The 25,367-nt window shown below is 38.2% G+C and overlaps 1 protein-coding gene across 3 annotated transcripts; it reads right to left on the bottom strand.

Annotated features, from left to right (window-relative positions):
• Positions 1-4,633: 4,633 nt before the first annotated feature.
• Positions 4,634-24,751, bottom strand: ypel2b (yippee-like 2b). 3 transcript variants are annotated; one of them, XM_082179796.1, is made up of 7 exons: positions 24,583-24,751; positions 21,616-21,850; positions 16,982-17,211; positions 16,736-16,779; positions 16,115-16,223; positions 13,733-13,911; positions 4,634-6,162 (listed from the first exon to the last, which is right to left on the bottom strand). In XM_082179796.1, the coding sequence occupies exons 3-6, from the start codon at positions 17,096-17,098 to the stop codon at positions 13,822-13,824; spliced, it is 360 nt and encodes a 119-aa protein (XP_082035922.1). In that variant the 5' UTR covers positions 17,099-17,211; positions 21,616-21,850; positions 24,583-24,751; the 3' UTR covers positions 4,634-6,162; positions 13,733-13,821. The 3 variants fall into 3 exon arrangements, with proteins under 3 accessions (XP_082035922.1, XP_082035923.1, XP_082035921.1); XM_082179797.1 differs by having other exon boundaries at positions 21,616-21,845; XM_082179795.1 differs by lacking the exon at positions 21,616-21,850.
• Positions 24,752-25,367: the final 616 nt, after the last annotated feature.

The raw sequence follows: 25,367 nt of genomic DNA, 5'->3' as shown, positions 1-25,367 counted from the left end.
ATTTACATCATGTTTCAACTGTTAGTTATGATAAAAGCATTCGTGAAAGTGCAGATATATAGTTACAATGACGAGATCACTGCATTCTTGCGCTCAACCGACACGTCTGTCATCGGCTAAAACGCTCATCACTGCAACCTTTCATGCAACAGGAGGAGATCTCAAAATAATCCTAATCGACACTTTTCATGATTAGTTAATCTCAACAGCTGTAATAGTAAAAACATAGTAAAGATTTCGAGAGAGTTCCACGTGTAATACTTATTTCATATGCACAGATGTTAGCCAATCACAGCAGTGGGCGTTTACACTGAAGTCTCACAACGGACACGCCCCTTCCAACAGAGCGTTCAAATCAGAGGGCTAAAAACAGGCTAGAAATGGCCTTTTATTTCTAAATTATGACCATTTTTATGTGAAAATCATACTAATATTATAAGTGCACTACAAAACATTATTAAAAAAATTCAGTTCATGACCCCTTTAAATGTGAGATATAAAGTTTAACTCTACGCCTCCCAGTGATCACAGTGCATTCGTATTTAACTGGAATATGCCACATGCTCGTCTCATACCACTCTTTGAATCTCTCATGCTTTCTCTGTTCAGTGTGTCAATGCACCAGTGTGTGAGTCCGTCTCTGCTGCAGAGTTTTGACTCACTGAACAGCTCTGCTATTTTTAGCCTCTGCAGCTAACAGGTTACAGCAAGCCTTGCCTTCACCACGAGGGCTGAACACCAAAACCGAGAAGGATTGCTTCTGGAAAGATGCTTGTGAATGTCGTCTCTGTTAAATAGTAAGGGTGGGGATGGGTGGTCACTTAAAAACAGTCAACCTACCATAAAAATGCCAGTGTTCCAAGCTCTGGCATTTTAAAGGGATAGTTCACACAAAAATGGTCAAATTAAATATTCATTATTTACACACCGTCATGATATTCCAAACCTGAACACGTACACAAAAAAGATGAAACAAGAAGTTCATGAGAATGTTCATGTTCAGTTCCATATAATGAAAGCGGATAGGGACTGTGGCTGACAAACTCCAAAAAGGACGAGTACATCATAAATCATAATAAAAGTGGTCCATATGATCCATATGCTATTCCAAGTGTTGTTAAGCCATACACTAGCTTTATTTGAGAAATGCACTAAAATTAAAGTTGTTGTTCACCGAAGATCTTTTTTGACAGAAACTGGCCACCATCTGCTTTCTGTTTGGAAAAGCTTGGAGCTTCTTATTTTGTGTTCCACTGAAAAAAGATATTCATACAGTACTTTTACGTGAACTATCCCTTTAAGAGTTTGCTTTTGCCTACAGTCTTGTGTTCCAAGTAAACACTAAAGAGCGCTGCTGCTGGCCGAGGAGGCAGATGCAGATGTGAGGTCATTGGCCAAAAAAAGAAGGCTCTCCCTGAGGACTACACTTTCACCAGCCAATAAACAGAACCCGATCCGCTCGGAGCACCATCATTCCTTACTGCAGCCTGATGTTTCTGGAACATGAGCACTTGGTGTTCTTTGTTTGATTTTCTGCTGAGTCATTACGTCCCTAGACGCCTCATCCTATGGCTGGATAGAGCACCTCTGCTTCTGTGTGCTTCTCATATTCCTGCATTTATTCAAGAATGAATTTCTGTCACCATTTACTCATCTCACATTGTTCCAAACCTATATGACATTTTTCTTCAATGGAACACAAAAGATATTTTACCGAATGGGTTACACTTTATTTTAAGGTGACATACTTACATTGTTTTTACTCAAATACTGAGAAATATCAATAAACTGCATGTACTTAATATAGAGTTAGGGTTTGGTTTAGTTACTTGTAGTTATGCATAATTTACTGTTATTACTATAGTAAGTACATGTAGTAATGTGTAACTTTAAAATAAAGTGTTACCACAGAATGTCTTTAAGTTGTTCTTTTTCACACAAATGGAAGCGAGTAAAAAATGTGCGTTCACGGCATGTCAGAATTACCGATATTACGATTCCGAATTGTAAAAAGCGTTCACGTCCTTGCAGAACAAATTACAATTTGAAAACTGAATTTTCTGAGCTCCAACTTGTGGGCCTCATTTATAAAATGTTGCGTAGAAACAGTCCTATATTTGATCTCACCATAATTTCTCAAATGTGCGTACATGTGATTCAGAGAACGAACGCACGTACAAAAAATTTGCGTACGCCTCTCTTTCAGATGTGAAATGTATAAATTGAAAATGATCTTGAAATTGTGCACAGGCAGCTGACTTGTTGCCTTTCTGCCAGACAATGACTCTGCAGGCAGCGTTTGCGCACTCACGAAACTGACAGGACAGACATCTGAGGCTGTGTAAAAGTTTAATGATATATAGTAAAATAGAGCGAGCTTTGGTGAGAACTAAACAAATATTTAGTTACTACGACTACATTTCGTAGTAGTGGTAAAAAACGTACATAGTGGTAAAAAACTTACATTTACACAAACTGATCCGCAACGTTCAGACGCCATCTTTCTTTTTCTAGCTTAAATTTTTCCCGCAAAAGATTGTGGGATATCAAAGGCAGCGAAGGATACATCTATGTTGCCTTCAAAAATCGATCAGATGAAGCTATAAAACTAAAGCTATAACATTGGATTCAAACATTGGATTCAAAGCCTTGATGTCTTTCTATGGAATGCGTCCTCCGAAGGCAGCATTTTTTAGTTTTCGGATGCAGCTCGACTCTCTGCCTCAAAGAAAAATGCGTACGTCTGCTTAGACCCTGACTTAGCGGTAAGCAGTTTTCCACGTCCAAAACCATTTTTATAAATATGAATGTTGGAATGGAATTGATCATACCAAGTTCAAATCTGTGCGTATGCACTTTTACAAATGAGGCCCTGTACCATGTGACCACTGTATCACCTGACTGCTGCAGATTCATTTTGGCAGATCGTTTCAGATTCGCAAACAGCTCAGAGTAGATTGTCACGGGTTGTCATCTCATAATTATTAATTAAAATGCAGCAAAACAAACAAAAAACGTTTAGACCTTGCATTTAAAACGCACTCTATGTAAATGTCCCCTTAGGCTAATTCGCACTTCTGGCCGTAAAATATTGTCATCCAAACCCATGTCTTATGCCTTTCACTATTTCTTACAGTGTTTCACAATTACCTGAAATGTTGTGGCTTGGCATCCAGCTCTCTGACTAATACTGGCATTATTTGCGATGTGATAATTCCTCTGTTTGATCATCGTGCCGAGGGAACGGCGAGACAAGACATATATTGCTTTAAGTCTCGTTTTGCAAGAGCGGAAGGTCATATGAGGACTAGGAACAAGAGGATACAGTTATAATCCAGTGTATGTATGCCCTCAGTGTGTGTTTTTCTTTGTAGCTCCTCCTGTCTACATATTCATCTATCAACCACCGGAGAGCTGGGTAATCAACTGTAGGTGATATTATTATTCGCCCACACACTCACCAGAGCACCAGCCAAACTCTGACAGACCTTAAACAACCCCAGTCAGCGAGTGTGTGAGATAAACTCCGGACCCAGACACTGAATGACACCAGCCCTTCACAGACACACACTTGCACTGCCTCCTCCGCAACTTGAGGAGAGAAAGAGAGAGCCAGTTGCTAGGAGACGCGGCCTCCAGTGCAAACACAGAGCCATCTGTCTGTGTAAAGAGGAGACGTAGGGCAACTGAAAGGCTGGCACACTCCCTGGAACAACAGAGGAATGGAGAGCAGCCACCATCTTGTATTTTAAGCTCCTCCATATTGAAATAATGCTCTTTTTGTTAGAGTGAGCCCACATCTGGATTTTTACCTCATTTGCAGTGTTGAAGGAAGGACTGGAGTGTATCTGTTAATCAAGTTGGGGCTGAATTTAAAATGTTCAACTTTTAGTTTTAAGACAAAACATAGAAAAAATGTAATTCAAGCAATATTATCAAGCATTATTAACACTAATGTCATTCCCAATTTGTAGGGTATTCTTTCTTACGTGGAACATAAAAGGAAAAGATTAGCAAAATGGCCAAGCTGCTCTTTTTCATACAATGAAATAATTGGACCTTGGGAGTCAAGCTCAGTAAATGACCAAAAAAGTACTCAGTATTGCAAGTGTTTTGACAAGGGATAGTTCCCTCAAAAAAGAAAATATCACCTTCATGTCCTCCCAAACACATATTATGTAGTTGAAGTGTTTTTTTGTACATACAAATGGAAGTCAGTGGTAACCAACATGAAGGTAAAATGATGACAGAATTTGAATTTTTGGGAGAACTATCCCTTTAAGAAATCCCATTGTTTTGTGAAAGAGAAAGAAATTTAAGTCATTATTTGCTGGAATTTTTTTTCTCTGCCATTGCTTTTAGGATTTGAGAGCTATGTGAAAAGGAAAAAATTAATTAAAATAACTTAAAAATGTTGGTCTACTGTACATTTTAGACCGACTTCACTTTCGTTGTATGGAAAAGAGCGGCATGGACAGGCTAAACATCTAATTTTGTGTTCCATAAAAAGACATTGTGATTGGACAACATGAAGGTGAGTAAATTACAGAATTTTTATTTTTGAGTAAACTGTCTCTTTAAAAACAGCATGCAGTTATGAAAAGTGCCAAGAAAAATAAAAACATAAAGCAAATCAATCAATATTTCTGTTTTATTGACATTTTATAGCAATGTTGATGGGAGTTCCAATAATATCATAATTCTCCCATCATCCATTTATAAAATATACTACAGTTGAAACTTCTTACTGGAATACAAAAGTAGTAAATTTTGGTGTCCAGACATAAAGCGATAACAAATGCAACAACTTAGTCCCTGACACAGATGAAAATCAGTTATGGTGAATAAATACATTTATGCACATATATATTTCCACGTATCAATTAAAATTTTGTGTCAATTAAATACGTCAAGAAGTTTGGTTTTCCACTATATACAACCCAACATGCTACCATTCTCTTCACCCAAGCAAAAATAAATAAAACTTTTGTTAGTTCAACTCATTTGCAGTTGGGTCTTTGGTGATTTTTGGAGACAGTGAAGCGTCATTTAGGTACAGAGGAGCTATGATGAATAGTATTTTTAAATTGAATTTGTTTATTTTAATAACCTAATGGATAGCCAGTGTATGGTCTCATCTTTTGTCCTTATTCCCCTATAGAGTCCATTAACACGCAAGAACAGTCAGTACGAATTAACACCGTGAGACTGGGACCAGCACAAACTGTTGGAACATGGAACACAGACACAAAGATGTCCAGATAATACACCTTGTAAACTGCTATACACAAAGGTTTACATTCACGTAATTATGGACATGTTTCATCCGAAATCAGTTGCAAAAAGCATTTCAGTAAATTTCACTTTACCCTTCTTAAGATGCGGTCACATTAGTGACATTTCAGCAGAATTTCAATAGTGCAGCGATGTACGAAACACAGCTCACACATCAAAGTCACTTTCAAACCAAGCAGTTTTCTGTTAGCCGGCGCAGTGAATTCGCATAACCAACTTGAACATGAGGAAACTTTTTCGCCCTCATGTGAAACACGTGGATTGAAATGACTGGATTTTGTCTGCGAAATTGTGCCAAGCAACAGTAAATGTGACCGCACCTTTGGACGGTTTAAAGGAATAGTTCTCATAGTGCATTCTCACTTTTGGGTGAACTACTCCTTTAAGCCCTTTGTGTTGGTCCGTCAGAGCTCTATTCAGAGATCTCTCCATGCCAAGTCTCCACGCTTGTGCAGATGGTGCTGAATTCGGATAGGTCAGCCTGGTAGTTTCTCACTAACGCAAAGTGGAGAAAGCCCCATCAGCTCGGCGAACTCGTGACCCTGATCCTGCCAAGCACAACGTGCCCTCTGAGCCCTGCCTTATGTCATATACGTGTATGAATAGAGCCGCTTGTAGTATAAACAGTCGGGCTGAGATGAGCGTGAGAGCGTATGCTGTTGTTTTTACACACATATGTCTGTACACCTTGTGTATGCATTCATGTATCTGTGTGCTCCCATGTGCCAGGTCGGACACAAACACACACACACACACGCGTGCGCTCTCTCCTCCAGACACACAAAGCCCCCCGGGGCGGCCCGCTCTCCTGATTTGGCTCCAGCTAGAGGCGTGTGTGTCAGCAGGAGATGGAGGGTAGAAGAGGGTGTAGAGGCAAAAACAAGTAACTAACAAAACAGCATCAGGCATAAGAGACATCAGGATCAAATTGTTCTTAAAAGATATTTATTTCTTGCAAGAAATGTTCCCAGTCTGCCCACAGACCAGCTGCAGACAGAGTGAGACCCAGAGCAGAGGTTGGCCCGCATTTTTATAGTGTTATCTCTTTCAAAGGCTATCTCTTACAGCCCCCACTAAACAAAAGACACAGAGGAACCCCTGTGGCTCCCCTAACCCCCTAATCTTCTCACCTCTGGGTCACACACACACACCCTGCAGTTGTACTAACATCATAAAAGAAACTCAGAATACAGACAAATGAATGTATGGCATTCATTTGTTAAATCATTGAAAATAAAATACAAAGAAAATATGAATTTTTCCACAACAAATTCCTCCTCTTTATCATTCTCTGATAAACAACATAGAAAAATTCACTCTTGTTTTCTAATCAAACCCATTATACTATTAAATCTTCAGAATAGAATCAATTCAAGTCTTTACATAAGACTAGAATTAATTCGAGTTTCTTACATCACAGTTATACCCTTCATGTCTGATTTTCATATACCTGATCACTCTACTTGAACCTTGAAAGAAATAAGAAAAATAAAATAAAAATAAAAACTTTGGAGCAAGCAAGTAAACATTTTATCTGAAGCCGGGCTAAATGGATAAGCACTGTTACCGTATTTCCCGATAAATCGGACCCTCAGTTACTCCAGTATAAACAAGAAATAGTATAGATTGTCATAGTAGGAAAACCATATCAATTTAACACCCCTGGTTGATTTGAATAAAAATGTTTACCAATAAAATTCAAAGATTAAAAGTAGAATAAAAATCCCTCATTTCAAACCCTGCATCCTTCTAACCAATGTAGTTGTTCAATATTAACTCTAATACTTCCATTATGGACTGTCTTTCATAGCTTATTACACATTAGTTAATAGATTTTCTACATTTGCACCAAACAAATCAATACCTAGTTTGATTCAATCAAATACAATCATCAAAGTCATCACGAAACATATTCTTCTGCTAAACTTAAACCATCAGTTGGTCCACATCTTTCTCCAGATGTGTTGACCATCTCGTTGCCCCATGGATGTTCCATCTTCACCATTTTGACACTTTGCGCATCGTTGAAATGGTCTTTCCAGCGTGGGCAAGAGAGGAATGTTTCTAGCACATATCCTTGATCTCTCGCTTTATTCTTCGCGTTGGCGTGTGGGGTTGCTGATGTTGGTTGGTTGATTTTCAAATCCTTACAAGGTTTTCCCTTAGATCATGATTGCACCCCCACTGGAATGAGTCGTTTACTGTCTGCTGTCACCTGTGAAAGCAGACCTTAAGTGATTTTGTTAGTGACCGCTTGTCTTGTCGTCCCTTTGGTGTGACCTGTGGATTCAACAGCCTGAAACATTATTGTCACCAGATAATTTTGCTCACTGAATAGCACTCAGGGTCCTTGTCCCCTAAAAAAAACATTCAACCCACGTTGCTCATGTTAACAAAACAATACAGAATCAGTTCTGTTTGGTTCAATCCGTTCTGACATCCTGCAAAATGAAAAATGTTAAGTTATGCGCTGCGCAAGGTGCCCCCCTGAAGAGTTCAGGCCCCCCCTGAAGAGTTCAGGCCCCCCCCTGAAGAGTTGAAAGGCTCTTATCTGACCACCAGTGGGTTCCTCCTGGACTTTTACTGTCCTCACATACCGATGAGGTCAAAGCTAGATAACCTCTCAGCCTGCTGTGAAGACAGTGGGTTTAGCCCCCCCTGTGAGGCCGAAATGTCTTTGTTTGTGGCCTGAATACAAATTATCCATACTAAAAAGTTCAAAGACTCATCTGATCACTTGTTTTCCTGTGCGTTCTCTTGTTCCCGCCACGAGCATATTCATCCTCCTCTTTATGCACGACACTCATCTCGTGCATAAATTTAACGTAATAAAATTCTCTTACTTTTATCAGACGTCCATAGTGACTTCCATTTCAAGGTACACATTTACATTCTTATCAGTTCTTGCTTTCCCTCGGAAATTGAACCCATGACCTTGGCGTTACAGGTGTCACACTCTAATGTTTGAGCTACAGGAAAAAACTGCAATATTTGTTAATATTTATCTGGTAACATTTGTTTGGATAAAGTTTGCTAGCCCAAACGTTGTCCTTAAGCCAAATTTCCTTTAGACATCTTTCTCTGCCTCTGAAACAAAATTTACACATCAATACTTAAACCTGTCCAGAAAGTAATTCAAATTTACTGCACATCAGAAATGACCAAAATAACAATTAACAGACAGAGCTCGATGATCAATTAACTTAAGGCTCGTCCTATGTTCTGTGTTGCCTTCTCATCAGATTGACTCACAATCCTCAGCTTACTTTCAAATTTTTCATTTGCCTTAATACTAAAACACTCTTTCCAGAGGTTAAATGACAAATTTATACACACTATTCAGACAGAATGGTTGTCCTAAACTAACACATACTGTTCAAAACATGAATTAACACTCACACTCATCCCTGACTATGAACCGCTCATATTTCTTATTTATATATTTTCTCTAAAAATATTTAAATTTTAAATGACAGTTTAACCTTACATTTTCCTGTATCTTTTATCTAATGTTTTTATTTATGGACTCTTAACCAGTTTCAAGGCATGTCTGTTCATTATTCATTTGATTTTAGAAAAATCAGCTGGATTGTTTTGGTTCATTATCTTACTTTGCTCATCTTTCTTGGCTGACTGATAACAAAAAGACAGACAGAGTATCAAGCAGTCTCTCAGCAGTCCACTCAAGCAGTCTCTTTCTCTCTCATTATAAGCAAATAATCTTTTCAACAGCCTCCTAGGACTGTAACTAAAATAATCATAGTCATAGTCAATCCTTAATAGTTCACAAATGTCAAAATACAAATGTTTGACTCAAATTAGAACCATTACAATAATCTAAAACACATTATGCTATGATCTTTTCTAAGGTTATCTTTAGTTTAAATACTCAATTCACCTAACCTTCGTTTTTTTTCAGAAATTTCTCTTGACTCATCACAAGCTGTCCTCATCTTTAGCCACCACCATGTCTAACGACCTTCAGAAGTTCAAAAATTTTCTTTGCCCATAAGGCAACCAACATCATGTTCCTTATATAAATTAATACGTCTTGTTACGGTCTCCACAACAAATAATGACAATCACCTCACGGTCTCAGTTGGCTCTTGAAAGCCTATTTCCATTAGCTCTTAAGCAATAATTTTCTTTTCTTCAGGGTGTTGTCTCCCTGGCATAGATGCAGACACATGTCACAATGGAAGACAAGCCATACAATCAACGCGGTTTCTGGTGAGTGGTATAGGGGCTCACATTTTCTGGGGCAGACTGAACTTCTTACAGCTCATCTCGCCTCTCAATGATCTGCTGAAGCTGATCGCCACTCAGTCAATCAGCGCCACTCTCATATCCATCTCACATAAAAACACCTCCATCAGGAAATGCCCAGTGTTTTTGCGTGATCCTTCTGTCTTAGGTTGTCCTTTTGGCCTTAAGATCTTACCCGTCTTTGAAGTAATCACTCGTACACACTGGTAACCGCTTTTCCCCATTACAGAATCTGTGACCGTTTTCTTCAACATAATCTGTTGTTTTCTGGAGCTTAGGAAAAGGCGCATTCAAGAGTCATCAGAGCCATTCGGACTGCCTACTAGTGTTAAACAAAGGGAGACGGATTAATAACAGCAGTATTTAATCACTTAAATTCATTAATCATTTTAAAGGCAGCAACCTAGCTGCTTAGATTGTAGTCAGTGAATTTAGATCACAATCGTACATTCAGTGTACTGTTACTTCTGTAGCCGGAGCCATCAGCCCTGTTTTATGGTGGAGGCTAAAATGAGACAAAGTCACTGGTCCTAAAATAAACAAGTTCAAAACAGTATTATTTTAAAGACTTCTTTAAAGTCTTTCAGTTTTACTTTTAAAACGTTTTAAGTATAAATTGCCCTTTGAATGGCAATGATTTCCTTTAACATCTCTGTGTCTATGATTTTCAACTGAAACACTGTGCTTTACACAGGCTCAGACAACAGCTTTCAGCTGATATTGAATGAGAGAGAGAGACTCTTGAGGCATTCAGGACTGATACACTGCATTCTCATAAACTTTTAACTTCAGACTTTATCTACCATCTTAAGGCATCTTTTCCATAAATTACATGTATTGTAATTTAGACATTACAAATTTCCACTCAGAATGAGTCTCTGTTGCACTGAAACTGTGGCAGTTTCAGTCACAGCACATACCAAATTCGGATAAGCAAACCTGTTTTGGCCAATTCACAATCTTATCTTTTGAACCCAAAACATCAGCTGCTAGCTCTTTTCATAGTCAACAACAAGCTTTTGTTTAATCAAATGCCTTCTTACACATTTTACATTTAGCAACTGTTAATCCTGTAACACTGCTTCTGCTTATTTTATCTTAAAGAAATGAGAATTATTCTAGTTCTTAATAACGTTTAAAATTTCATTTCAATTTTAGTTGTCAGGTTTTCATTGCCATAATTTAATACCTGACTTCAATGTTTTCTCTAGGAGTTTATCAATCTGCTTCTATGGTTCCTACTAGCTTTTGAGGCTGCGCTCTCTGCTTTGTCATACATTTTATGATTATCACTATAAATCATTTGTTAGATTTGTCTCTCTATATCATCACATTTTACAGTCACTGAATGTTCTTATTCATGAAATGCAAACAGAGCCCCTGATAAGTTCTCTGCATTTTCCCCCACTGTCCGCTGCAAATTCAATTACAATAGCCGAATCACAATCTTCATCATATTAACACTGATCTACTTTCTAACCCATATTAACACAGACTTTTCTTTAAATTTGTGTTAGTTTGGCACTTTCTTTGTTTGGAGCCAGTCAAAGTTGATCTTTCCAATCAGAATCAAACTTTTACAAAAACATAATCTGCAAATCTCTTTAAACTGAGAGCTTCAGAGCAGAGCTGCTTACAGCATTTGCTCTCTTTTGTATCAGGACTATTCAGTTACTCTTCATACAGTATAAAGAAATTTAGCATGTCATTAATTTCATTAACACTGGTTTGATAGCTTATTCAAATGGTTAGTATGCAGATTCAACTTAATATTATCATTATTCAGTCCCACTTATCTCTACTGTTCCACAGAAATCACAAGATTCCTCAAATCTTGTTCTCAGTCTCTAGCCGCTTGCAACTTCAACTCTTGTTACAAAAATATGGCAATCTACTCTTAAATAACCTTGTTTTCATAACATTAATACAATAAAGCACATCCACATCATTATTATTGGCAGAACATTAATTTTCATAAGCGACATGGAAAATCAAAATATTCTAAGCGGGTTTCGCAAAGTTTCTGATTAACTTTTAGTCATACGTGTCTAGGGAAATTATCTCCAACAATTTCCTTTATAAAACAGACAATGTCCTTGTCTTTCAATGACTTAATTTCAACAAAATATCTGACTTTGTACATTATTGATTTCCAAAATCTTTGGACATAGCTGTCTTTACATCTATCTAATTGTGTTATCATCAACAACACTGATTACAAATCAGGTACATATTAACATCCGGAAGCCGGCTTAATAAGCTAGCACTGTTGCTATACTCCCAGCATAACTGGACCCTTTAGGTTCAAAAAGACAATGGTTGTCAAAATAAACATCATTTCAATAATTATTTTATCTCTAAAATATAGAATTTTTCCCGTTCTGCTTAATGAAACATTCCTTATCTTTATATCATGTTAATCCCTGTTAATCATACTCAATGCCTTATTTTTATCTAAAACTCACTTTTCATATCCTTTCAACTTGATTTGACTTAATCAGGCGTTCATAAATATGAATTTTATCTTCCCCTACATGCCAGTTTCCTCTGTATCTGTTCAATCCAACAATTCACTGTTTGTATTTTCCATCAGGAAAAACTCTCTTTTCCCTACATGCCAGTTCCTTCTGTATCGACTCTGTTCTCTTTTATCTGCTTCTTTTCCATCCAACAATTCACTGTTTGTTCACATTTTTACACTCATGAACAAACTAACGTTACAACAACTCTTTGACTAGTAACGGATAAATTGGCACTTCAGAAAAACCCTGTACTTTTGCACAATCTCATACGCTCATCATTTACAACACTGCTCAAATCATCAGTCATAGCTTTGCTCAAAGTTTCATCAGACACACAAAAAGATTTGCAAGCAGTTTCTTCATTGCAGATAGCAGAAAGAAAATCAGTGTATGTGTTTGTGTGTGCGTCGTGTGTGCGTTTGTTAGTACAAATATTTTCACTTCCCCTTTGCTTAACAATCATCCGTTTCCCAATTTCTTGCATGCATTTCTGGCTGTAATTTTTCCATTTTACAGAAAACCGGTGTGTAAAAATGGTCTACTTTACTGTTAGATGACTCCATTTTGGCTGAATCTCCCTTCTGGATTTCACAACTTCGACACGTGTCTTACAATATCTGTCAAACGTCTTCGACAGATCCGATCTTTTTTCGTCACCCAAAATCGGTCGGGTTTCTGTAATTACGTTCCACTCAAAATCTTCCCATAGGCCTAAGCACTTTCTAGCGCTCTATTAATTCTGATTTGATGTGGCTCTTCCGTCCACTTGTAAAAAATTTTTTCTCAGGTTACAGAGATTTTGAGTAAAACTAACTAATCAGCAATTGTGATTATCTGAATCACCTGTGGCACTCCCGTCCACCAACGAGCTAAGTGTGGAAAAAACCGATCCGAAGCTACTTCAATTTCTTCCCCAAACAATTGTGATTATCTGAATCACCTCTTCGCTCGTACCAAAGCAAAACTCAGCCAAAATGGTTCACGTTCACTCACAGTCATATCAGATTACACCACACAAAATAAAATAATTTTAACTGTCTCTTACCCGAGATGCTTTTACTGCCTCCGAGTTCTTTCTGAATCCAGTGGGTTCCTCCCGGCCCTGATAGCAGTTTTGGCTCTTCTCTCTCAATTCGGCGAGGTAAGACTAAAGCCTTTTGTGCTTTAGGGTGATCAGTCCGTCAATCCGCTTTCTCAGGGCCAGAAGAAACCTCATGGATCCCACGTTTCTGACACCAACTTGTAGAGGCAAAAACAAGTAACTAACAAAACAGCATCAGGCATAAGAGACATCAGGATCAAATTGTTCTTAAAAGATATTTATTTCTTGCAAGAAATGTTCCCAGTCTGCCCACAGACCAGCTGCAGACAGAGTGAGACCCAGAGCAGAGGTTGGCCCGCATTTTTATAGTGTTATCTCTTTCAAAGGCTATCTCTTACAGCCCCCACTAAACAAAAGACACAGAGGAACCCCTGTGGCTCCCCTAACCCCCTAATCTTCTCACCTCTGGGTCACACACACACACCCTGCAGTTGTACTAACATCATAAAAGAAACTCAGAATACAGACAAATGAATGTATGGCATTCATTTGTTAAATCATTGAAAATAAAATACAAAGAAAATATGAATTTTTCCACAACAAGGGTTTAAGAGGGTAATGGCAAACCAAAGTCAGTCATTCACCCACGCATTCACCATCCACCCGTCATCTGCTTGCTCTCTCCAGGACGCTCGCTCAGTCCCAGCCGTTGTCCTTGATCATGTGGGCGAGCTCGATAATGAACTTGCCCTCCTTGTACTTCTGACTGCTCTCAAAGGCATGTTCCTGGGGGCAGGAGGAGAGCAAGAAACGAAATTGACCGCAGGACTAACTTGGATGTAAAACTCGTCATCATTTATGGACAGACTGTTCACAATAAAAAGGAAAAATCATTTTTGAAAAAGTTTCAAGGCAAAAAAACAACAACAACTGAATGACTCTAAAAATGTCATGTGGTGTAACCTTAAAATTAATTTCATTTTCCTTCCACCTTGAATACATGTGAGTGTACACATCTTAATAGTTATTATCAAAAAGTTGCAATGCAATGCAAAAAGTATCTTTTCAAATATCATGAATTATTCATTAAAAATACATTACGCTTTTTGGGGAGTCGTACCACATGATATTTTACAACCTGAACTCCCAGCTAACTAAAGTAAGGGTCACACTTTAGTTTAGGGTCCAATTCTCACTAACTATTAACAACGACTAATAAATAAACTTGACGACTAATGCCTCAATAAACTCCTAATTACTGCTTATTAATAGTTAGTGAGGTAGTTACGTTTAGGAATTAGGTAGGATAAGAGATAAAGAGATGTAGAATATGGTCATGCAGAATAAGGCATTAATATGTGCTTTATAAGTACTAATAAACAGCCAATCCTAATAATAAGTGCTAATAAGCAACAAGTTCATAGTGAGAATTGGACCCTAAACTAAAGTGTTACCAAAATATGTTCTAAGAATGTTTTGCTAACATTCCCATTAAATTACGAAAAAGTTGAATGTTCTCTGAATGTACAAAATGTCCAGTTAAAAAAAAAAAAAAAAGAAATATTTTCTTGATTATGCGAAAGTTTAGGGAACGTTCCATTTCGTCATTTTGAAAATGTTATGTGAACGTTACTTTCAAATGTTCTCTAAACATTCTGAAACAATTAGTAACATTTTAAATGTTTCAGGTAAAAAAAAAAAAAAAAACATTCCACAAGTGATGTATAAATAATGTTTTTGTGCTAATGTTTTGAGAACATTATTAAAGACCAGATAACTTTGTACAAACATTCTATTAAGGTTACTAAAATAATATTTTTTTCATAATTTTGAGAGAACCTTTCCAGAATGTTCTGAGAATGTTCCCTGTTAGCTGGGCTAGCCTTATCCCATCATAAAAGGGCCAAATTATGACTGTTCACAGGTGTCCTCACTATGATACAATTTTTCCGATTTTATATATATATATAATATAAATTGTTATTCCTTTAATGGGGCTTTTTTCCTTCATTATTGTGTCAGGACAGTTTTCAGACATTCATGACTTAATTAATTTTAAGTCAGTAATTAAAAACATGGTCATCACAGGAGATAGGTCAAACTGTTTCAGCATTAAATATTTGTCCTTTCTTTTTATAGCTGATGGATGCAGGCAGAAGGGAGCACTCATCAGATTTCTGGAGAAGGGCACTAGGTCAAGCTTCTCTGAAACGTCTGCATTTACACTGACAGAAATATCTGCCGTATTTATAAATAACCAGGCCACTATGGGAACGTATACTTGTTTGTGTGCATATTGGTGTTTGCATTGGTCCAGACTCCATGTCAAGGGCGACCGGAAATCCACTAGCCCCAAAAAACAATCGGCATGCGGCACAGCTGCTGATTAAAAATGGACACCATGCAAGGAATGTGTCCTGCTTAGACAAGCCTTTATGAGCAAGCTTGAACTCGCAATGCCATACATATTAACAATGTGCTATTATCTCGAGTGATCGTGACTCTGGTGACTTTTTCGGTCAATGTTAACATGCAAACATTCACTTTCTTCAGGTAAATGGGGCAGCAAGTAGGCTACTTGTTGAGCACGGGACTTATGGGTGTAAATGGAAAGCTTTAAAGGAATAGTACACCCAAAAATTGAAATTCTGTCATCATTTACTCACCCTCATGTTGTTGTATGACTTTCTTTCTTCAGTGGGGTCCAACATTTTTTGGACCCCATTGACTTCATTATATGGGCAAAACAGTTCACAGAAGAAAGAAAGTCAGAATTGTCATTTTTGGGTGAACTAATGTGCAGTTATAATGTTAGCCAAAGTGTCTCGCATCATCGCTATAATTCAGTTTTTCCATTTTCCACCCCCTCTACGCTGTTTTTGGTACTGTACATTTAAGACTACTATGTGTAAATGACCTGTGTTATGAGGTGATGTCACTTTTATGTAAATGTGCTTTAACTTTCCATGTGTTGTGAGGGTTTCCTTACATATTTCCACCCCAGTGTGGTTTTGCAGTTTTCGCAGTAGATGTCGGCCACTGCATGAAGCCCGGTGAGCAGAACCCGCTCCTCTGCAGGGCCACATCCCACGTTCACCCTGAGGACACCAGTGAGACACAATAAAGGAAAGGAAGATATAATCAGGTGACTTTCTATTCATCAACGAATCCTGAAAAATTAAATGCATCCATGGTTTTCACAAAAAATATTAATCAGCAACTATTTTTAAGTTTGATAATAATAATAATAGTTTCTTGAGCAGCAAATCAGCATATTAGAATGATTTTTGAAGGATCATGTGACACTGAAGACTGAAGTGATGATGCTGAAAATTTTGCTTTGCATCACAGAAATGAAATACATTTCAAATATAATAAAACAACGTTTTAAAGTGTAATAAAAGTTCACAATATTATTGTTTTTACTGTATTTTGATCAAATAAATGCAGCCTTGGTGAGCAAAAGAGTCTTTTTTTTTAAAACAGAAAAAAAGCTTTCAGACCAAACTTTTCAGCGGTAGTGTATATGCGCACAACTGCCATGTCAAACTCCTTCAAATAACAGAACTGTACAAACAAATATCCACTTAAAAACACAGAAGCAACTTACACAGAGTTGAAGAGATAAGCTCTGCCCTGACTTCCTTGAAAGGACTAAAAGAAAAAAAGAGAATTGCATGTGATATCTCACTTAAATGTTAATCTGAAAGCGTGTTAAAAACCAGCTTTTCATCCGTGCAGAACTGATGTGACATTAAACAGCATGTGTTGATCTTCCAATCTGTGCGCTTCTCATATGCTTAACAAACATGTTTGTTCGTGTCGTCAGGTGGTAATTTCTCCGCTCATTAATCACCTTGGAGATGAGTTCGTCGTGGTTGGCGAGGTGTGCTCTGCAGTGGATGCAGCTGTAGGTGCGGTGGCAGCTGGGCAGGTACGCCTGGAAGGTTTTGGAGCGCGTCATGGTGACCATGGGCCGGGTCGGCGGGCGGTGCAAGAAGGGGCTGCCGGCCCAGGTCGGCTCACATGGGAAGCACCGCAACACACAGGTGAGGGCCGTGGTGGGGCGGGGTGGGAGGTATACACCTGCACACACAGGGATGTCCTGGGATGAGTATCACAGCTGTATAGATTGCATTACACTCTATTTGTGAGCGAACTCTAAGTCAACCAGTGCCGTGAATTTGAGGCGGCACTATCTGTTGAACAAGGTTAGATTACTATTGCTCAAGCATAGTACTTGGGAAGGGTTAGAAACCAATTATTCAGAATCTACAATGCAACTGAATCTACAGTGTGAATCATACAATTCTTAAACAAATTAATCTTATAAGCAGGAGCTTTTGTAGCTCAAATATAACCATACAGTGCAACCATTGTAGTTTAACCCAAAGTTGAACATTCCTCAACCAAGTGTGCCGCACGCATCCTAAAAAGTGAAGTCAAAACAATTTGATCGCCCCCTGGTGGCTGGCTGCAGTATAGGTCTTTAATCCCGCCCTCTCAATGTAATCGAATTGAACACGAGCCAAACTTAAAAATTCCAATTACTCTTTTCCAAAGATGGTTTCTGTCATTTTAGTTAGTTCTCATCATGTAAACATTTTCAAGTGTGAGTTTTCCCATTAAGTTTATAATGGGAAATTATAAGATGATTATAGATAAGATATTATAATATGTTATAATTAGTTATTGCGCAGACTCGTGCTCCGAACGCCGCAATTAGCAACAATCGGTACTGGGAAATTTTTGCTTAACAGTGGAAGGAATAAGAGTTGCGATGCCCAACTTTTTTACACTCTACGTCCACAAATCTCGGTGACCATATCCCCCCCTAACCCCCCCGCCCCCGCCCTCAAAAACGCTCAGATGTATGAAATAGACATTCAGTGCCTCGTCACGCTGCTTTCGTTGTAAAAAACATGGGTACTCCCATTAAAAAAATTGGAAAAATACGCTAGCCTCTGAGGAAAAAAAACGCTTAAGTGGATACAAGGCTTAAAACACCTTGTGTGAGAACTGTTTTATATTATATTAATAATTGAAATGATCTCATCATTTGGCAACAGAATTGTATTGTCTTCCCAACTAATTTCTTCCTCAAAAATACTAAAAGAATTGTTGATGGAAACGTTGAGGAATCTGGTTTGTGAAGAAGAATCAGAAGTGGAACTGGAGACGTTCGATTTCTCATGGTTCCAATCCCTAAACTTTGGTACATAACTTGTCCTACACAGTTCACATTTAATCAACAAAACCTTAAATCCAGTGGTGTTGTTGTTAACTAAAACTCAAGTTACTAAAAATAATTTTCATTAATTGAAATAAAAATGAAATCAGACAAAAAAACTTCAAAATAAGAATAAATATATAAATAATACTAAAACAATACTTCTTACATCATGTGGCTTGTTGAGGGAAGGTGTGCTGTTACTTTTCTAAGCGATCAGATACTTTGCTGCAGGCTCTTTTTACTTGGGCCAGAAAGACCTGTTGAGAAAGACATCATGGGGGCCACTTTGGCATGATCATACACTCTTTCCATTTTGTTCACTAGTGGTGCAGAAATTGCACGCTTCCCCTTTAAGAATGTCCAGTGGTTAGCATCTGTTTTTATGCAGTCTGATGCTTTATTGTTGCATTGCTCTCTCAGTCAGAAGGCTTTGTTGAGGCAGGGGTGAGCCCGTCTTAAGAGCCCAGAGCAAAAAGGCGCCTCTTATGTTCTGTCCATTGTTTTTCCGTCAAAGCGTGGGGCTGGGGAATAAAGAGGCTACTGATGGATCGAAGCGCTTTCCCACACAAACACACAGCCGTCGGCTGGGGCAAACGCACACTCGTACTTGTCCACAAATAAACTCTCTAGCATTCTGGTGACCCGCTCTCGCCCCAGTTCCACACTCTGACCCATGCGGGTATTTTAGGACTCTGCGAGTTTGCTCAGGACAAGATGCTGAAAAGGACCCATGGTGTTTTCTTACAGTTTACCGTCAACCAAACGATGCACTTTGATACACTGCTATAACTGCATAATAGATGAGATAATGGATTTCTCTTTCTCTCGCACAAGCTTTGGGAGAGACAAAGTGGCTTTTATTTGTTTAAAGTTAATTCTGGTTCCGTCTATACATGTATATTATATTTTAACTTAAATGTAAGATGTTTTGTATGGAAACATCAATAAATTATCATTAGAAGAGTGGAAACCTAATGGTTTACCAGTATTTCAGGGAGATGTAAACTATCCTTTGAGACTCAACGCTGAAGGAAGAAACGATCAAATACGCCTTTTATTGCTCTGGAATGCTTTTTCCAGCATTTTTCTTGGGATTTTGTGTTTATATCCCTCCTTATTTACGCAGCTGCAAATTGAATCCAGGTTTTGTATTGCCATAAAAGGCAGATCGATAAAAGCAAAGGGAGAGAGTCTCAGTATGGTTTCATCATGCAGACAAAAACATATTCGCTGAGCTCTGATCCGTGAACGCTGATGAACCTTCAGGCACAACCAGTTCAAATACTGATCACTGATCCAACACATAAACTGTGCCACAGATCACAAAGCTGGACACAAGCAGAATAGAAAGCAGCACATCTTATAAGATGCCTTATAGTAATTGTATGTAGTGTTCAAGAGATTAAACTACTAGGGTGATAGAGGCAGAAGATTCAATCAGATTTTCTAAGCTGTTCTGAGTGTTTTTAGGGTCTGCAAAGAACAAACAATACTAAAGATCACAAATAACAGCATTGAAGGAATAATTTACCCAGAAAACAATTCTGTCATAATGTCTCTCATGTCACTCCAAACCCATTCACAGCTCTTTCCTTAACAACAGTTTGTAGTGATTCAGTTTGTAGTGATTCGTTTGTAGTGAGTCTGTCTGTCATGCTCCAAAAAATGACAAAAAGCACCATAAAGGTAGTCCCAATGGCTTGAGCACCATCGCCCTGTAGCCCAAGACTGGTTGCCCACTGAAGCTAAGCAGGGTTAAACCTGGTCAGTACCTGGATGGGAAAACTCCTGGGAAAACTAGGCTGCTGCTGGAAGAGGAGATAGTGAGGCCAGCAGGGGGTGCTCATACTGTGGTCTGTGTGGGACACTATACTGTGAAAAAAAGTATCTTTGGATGAGACGTTAAACCGAGGTCCTGACTCTCTGTGGTCATTAAAAATCCCAGGATGCCCTTCAAAAAAGAGTAGGGTTTAACCCCGACATCCTGGCCAGATTTGCCCATTGGCCACTGTCCACCACCATGGCCTCCTAATCATCCCCATATACTGATAGACTTAATCACTCTATCTCTTCTCCACCAATAAGCTGGTGTGCAGTGCGTGTTCTGGCGTACTATGGCTGCCATCCCATCATCCAGGTGGATGCTGCACATTGGTGGTTGAGGAGATTCCCCCCTTCCATATGTAAAGCGCTTTAAGTGCCTAGAAAAGTGTTATATTTTGACTTAACAAATTATTATTATTATTATATTCCAAGGGCCTGTCCAAATACCCACACTTGCAGTCTTTGCACTAGACTACTTGTCTACATCTATTTGGCCCAAGAGTTTAAGTGGGCCTGAAGACTGCAAGTGTGTGAAGAACTTTTGATTACCTGATGATTTATTTACACATTTACACACACAGAATACAGCTTTATTTACACGTTTTGATTTTTATTAATTTGCACTTTAAAATCCCAATTCAGAGGCTGAATCCATCGAAGGCCGCATTCGCAGGTCGATTGAGTCACCGCGGCACGACGGAAGCTGTCCCAAGTCGAAGGCACCTTCAGATGCGGCCTCGAAATGCGTCATTTGTTTCGCGGGCAATGAAGGATACAACGGATGGATCCTTCGCAGCCTAGCCTATCCCAGAATTCATTGCGCACCGGTGATGACAGGACATTTTTGAGAGAAATTGCCACATTACACTTTTAAATGTAAGTATTGGGTTTCAACTTACTCAAATAATCTAATGTATCTAATGATACAAATGTAACAATTCAAATGTTGACATATCTTACCAAGATATAGTTTATACTCTTTATTATGTCCATATTCATAAATGGACCAATGTGAACATATTTAGACAGGGTTTGAACCCTGTTTTGTTTTTAGGCAGCTGTCTAAGTTGCTAGGTGACAAGAACAGTCCTCCATAGGCTAGACTGTCCCATTTAACAACTTCTGGTCCGACCTGGAGTGTAAGTTAAGGGCACTGAGCTTTGGAGATTTTTCAGACTTGAGACAGTCAAGTGTCCAAGACTGCAAGTGTGGGTATTTGGACAGGCCCGCAGTCTTCTGAACCCAAACTCTTAGTTTTATGGAAAGAGTTGTGTAAATATGTTTACTTTTGTGTTCCATGAAAAAAATAACAGCATACAAGTCTGGAAAGACATAATGGTGAGTACTGTAAATAATGACAGGGTTTTCATTTTTTGGGGAACAGTACCTTTAACTTTGTTAATTTCCCCCTTAAATGAATATCCCGAGGTTACCGTAGTCAGCCGTATCCAGTCCATATCCAGATCAGATGGTGGACCAGCACCAAGAAGACACGACCACAACGCAGCCCTGAATGTCAGCAGAGATCCTGTCTACTAGACAATCCCCTGTGAAGGCCTCGTCGACACGACAGCCATCGGCTCAGATCCTCAGCAAAGACCACAAGAACCAGACAAGACCACAGACCTATGACCAGCTTCGTCTCCATACTGGCGTGATGAATCTGATCTTCAAGCAAAAGGAACTGTATGAAATATTTGAATGCTACCAATCCACAATCTGATTTCTGACTTGTGATGCAGACTGAATCATAATCACACTATGTTCGTTCGTTGGCCCCCTGACTGAGTCTGGTTTCTCCCAAGGAGATTTTTCTCCCCTCAATTCTGTCACCTGATGGAGTTTGGGTTCCTTGCCACTGTCTGTCGCCTCTGGCTTGCTTAGTTGAGGACACTTAATATTCAACAATATTATTGATTTCACTGCACTGACACTATTGGATGAGAACTGAACTGTGCTGGACGATGACATCGCTGTTTTCTGCAGAACTGTTTTATAGATTAAATGAACTAATTTAATAATTGATGATCTTCCTTTACAATAGAACTGAATCAACACTGAGCTGACTTCAGCTGAACAATGACACTATTTTCTTTTAGAGCTGCTGTACACTGAATTATTTTCCTGTTCTCACTGTAAAGCTGCTTTGAAACTATCTGTATTGTATTGTGTAAAGCGCTAGGCTATATAAATAAAGGTGACTTGACTCACTGTCTCCTGCTGAATGCTCTGATAAATTTGTTGTGACAGAGGGGTTGTAGCACTCATCACTTCAAGGACTGTGCAACGCAAGGACCTTCCTTATGTAACCAGAGCAGCGCTGATGGGGATAACAGCAGCAACAGAAAGAGAGGAAACACATCCTTGAGCTGCGTCCATCCCTTCACTGGCTGTCCAGCCTCTAGCGTCTTATTTAACAGTCTTTTTGGTGATGCATTTACTGTAATTACTTTGAGATAAGATTCCTAATCTGAATTTCTGACATGATTTTTTGAAACCTTTCCCCCCACAACCTTTATTTTTAAGAAAAATGGTGTAATACGATGTTACGTCATAGCAAATGATTAAACAAACAGCCCCTGTAATTTCCTGAGTGGGTCATGAAAATTAAAATGTTCTGCTTTTTGTGATTATCCATTTCTGATGGCCTGTATTTGCATTCATATGCAGTTTATCACACGAAGAGTGTCACGGTATAATACCATAGCTTAAGACCTGCAGGAAAAAAATTTGAAAAACATAATCCCTGTAGACCGGATTAGATTTGACAGTGTTTCAGAAATTACTTGTCAGCATTCAGGCTCTCTGAATTCGATCGTGTAAGAGCGAGAGAGCTCGTTGAAAATAAAACAGTAATCAATTCTTATTATTGTTTCATGCAATAAGTCAATGTTTGAGTGCTGTGCTGGACTAAACCTGATTCACTGACAGCAGACACTATGTGGGGCTGGATTTCAGCCACAATGCACTACTGGCACTGTTTCCTCCTTGGAATCACAAGCATGCTTTCAAATTTGACCCCTGACAACAGCAATAAACAACATTTAAAATGAAAAAAAAAGAATTTTTTAGCCAAATACAACATACTGGAGCAAATCGACACTAAACATGGCAGTAAAATATGAGGCTTGTTGAAATATCACAATATCACACTTAAACATGTTGATAACTCAACCTACTGCTCAATGCAGCTCTGTCATTAAGCTCCATCAAGTGAAACCCATCAGCAACTGAGTTAGGGAGCTTACTAAGTTTCAAAACACAACCAATATGATAAACCCACGACATGTGCAAATGTTATTTGTGGTTAGAAGTGTATTGGTATAGTGGGTGAGTTATACTGATTATTCTATATTTTTCTGAATATTAAATATTAGATAACATTCAAATATTCTAAATATCAAATATTTGAATTCAATTCTATTAACTAATCTATTCTGTTTATGCCGAATATTCTATTAAAGTTTTGATGAAAATGTTTGATATGAATATATCACATTTTTATCTAAACAATCTATTCAGTTCTATTAAATTATTCATTATTTATCCTGAATATTCTATAACATTTTATGACATGTTCTAAATATGAAATAGTTTGAATACTCTATATTAGGTATTGAATGTTACTGAATGTTGATCATTAATTCATAGATAAATATTCAGTAATATTTATCTGAAAATTTAACAGATATTTATTTTACAGTGTCCTTGTGTGCATCTAGTAGTTTCTATAGTAATAACTAAAAAGTATTCAAAATTACATGCAACTAAGCCTAACTCAAACCCTAATATAACCCTAAGCCCATAGTAAACACATGTAGTTAATTAATATTACTCAGTACTTAAATGTAGCCTATAATTACACTGAAACAAGGACACTTTAAAAAAAGTGTTCTTTAAAGTATTAAATATTATGCTGAATATTCTTTTTTAAATATGTATTTCTTTAATATAATATATTTAATATCCAGTGGGTCTGTGATCAAATGCAGCAATGTTTATCTCCTGGAGAACTCCGACATGACGCAGACTGAATAAAGTGCACACTAATGCTGCTATTGATGCAGAAATGTCTTAATTTATGACGGATATCACTTACATGCCATGCAAACGGAATGATAAAGGAGATGATAGTCAGATATGATACATGTGCCACTGATGATGCTGCAGTGATGCTGGATGTGATAGTGAAGGTGTTTGATAAACAAGCATCAGTAGCAGCATCACCACTGCGGACCTGCAGCGCATCACATCACACCATCTCCAGCAGAACTAGAACACAACACCGTCATCCTGACCTGATGCTCTTACACACACTATCAGTTGACATGATTTACATAAAGCAGATGACTATTATCACACTTACATTTAGACTACGTGTTAAAACAACTCGCATTTACCTTTGGAAAGAAGAAAATGGGGCTGTGATATGGTGGCACGCGCTCCTCTTCCGTTTAAGTAAACCGGGATTCACAGCAAACTTTGCGTATGCTTTCCTGTCACGACAAATTCCTTCTCCCGCTTCGCTCGCGGTAAGTGTGGACGTGGTGCATGTAAACTAAGTTTTGTATGGGCACGATCGCACTGTACATCACCTACAGGGCAAATGACAACTCTTTCCACCAATCACTGAGACGCAGAGGCATAGCAACATTACGCTGATTGGTCAGAATATGAAAAAACAACCAATCATAAATTGGGCTGGTATCTACCTGCAACTGTAACTGAGTTTAGAGAACTTATGTCGAAAATCTTTCTTTTTTTTCATCGACCAGTACATGTTTTACGTGGAAGTAAAGGTACAAGATACTTCACTGTATTCATTCTGTGATGAAGTGAACAAATTCAACTATGTAAGTATTTTGTTTATTTAAAACTTTGTAAAAATAAAAATAAACATATTGAAGTACACTGAACTCATTCGAGTATAGCAAAGCTATAATCAAAGAAAGTTCAAAGTAATTAAATGTACGGTTGTAGACGTTTTAATGTTATTGTAAATTTATATTTTGTTATCTCGTAGTATTTTGCATTGGTTCGTTAGAGCAAGTTTTAGTTACCATATAGCGCCCTCTTCTGGTCAAAATATGTGTGTGTGTGTGTTTAAGTTACAGGCACTTAATGCGTCAAAGGTTGTACACTCTAAAAAATGCTAATATGGATAAACCCACCTGTTGGTTTAAAT

This window comes from Leuciscus leuciscus, assembly GCF_965113295.1.
Source record: "Leuciscus leuciscus genome assembly, chromosome: 9".
In the NCBI taxonomy this organism is placed as follows: domain Eukaryota; kingdom Metazoa; phylum Chordata; class Actinopteri; order Cypriniformes; family Leuciscidae; genus Leuciscus; species Leuciscus leuciscus.
This window is presented reverse-complemented; position numbering and strand designations above follow the sequence as displayed.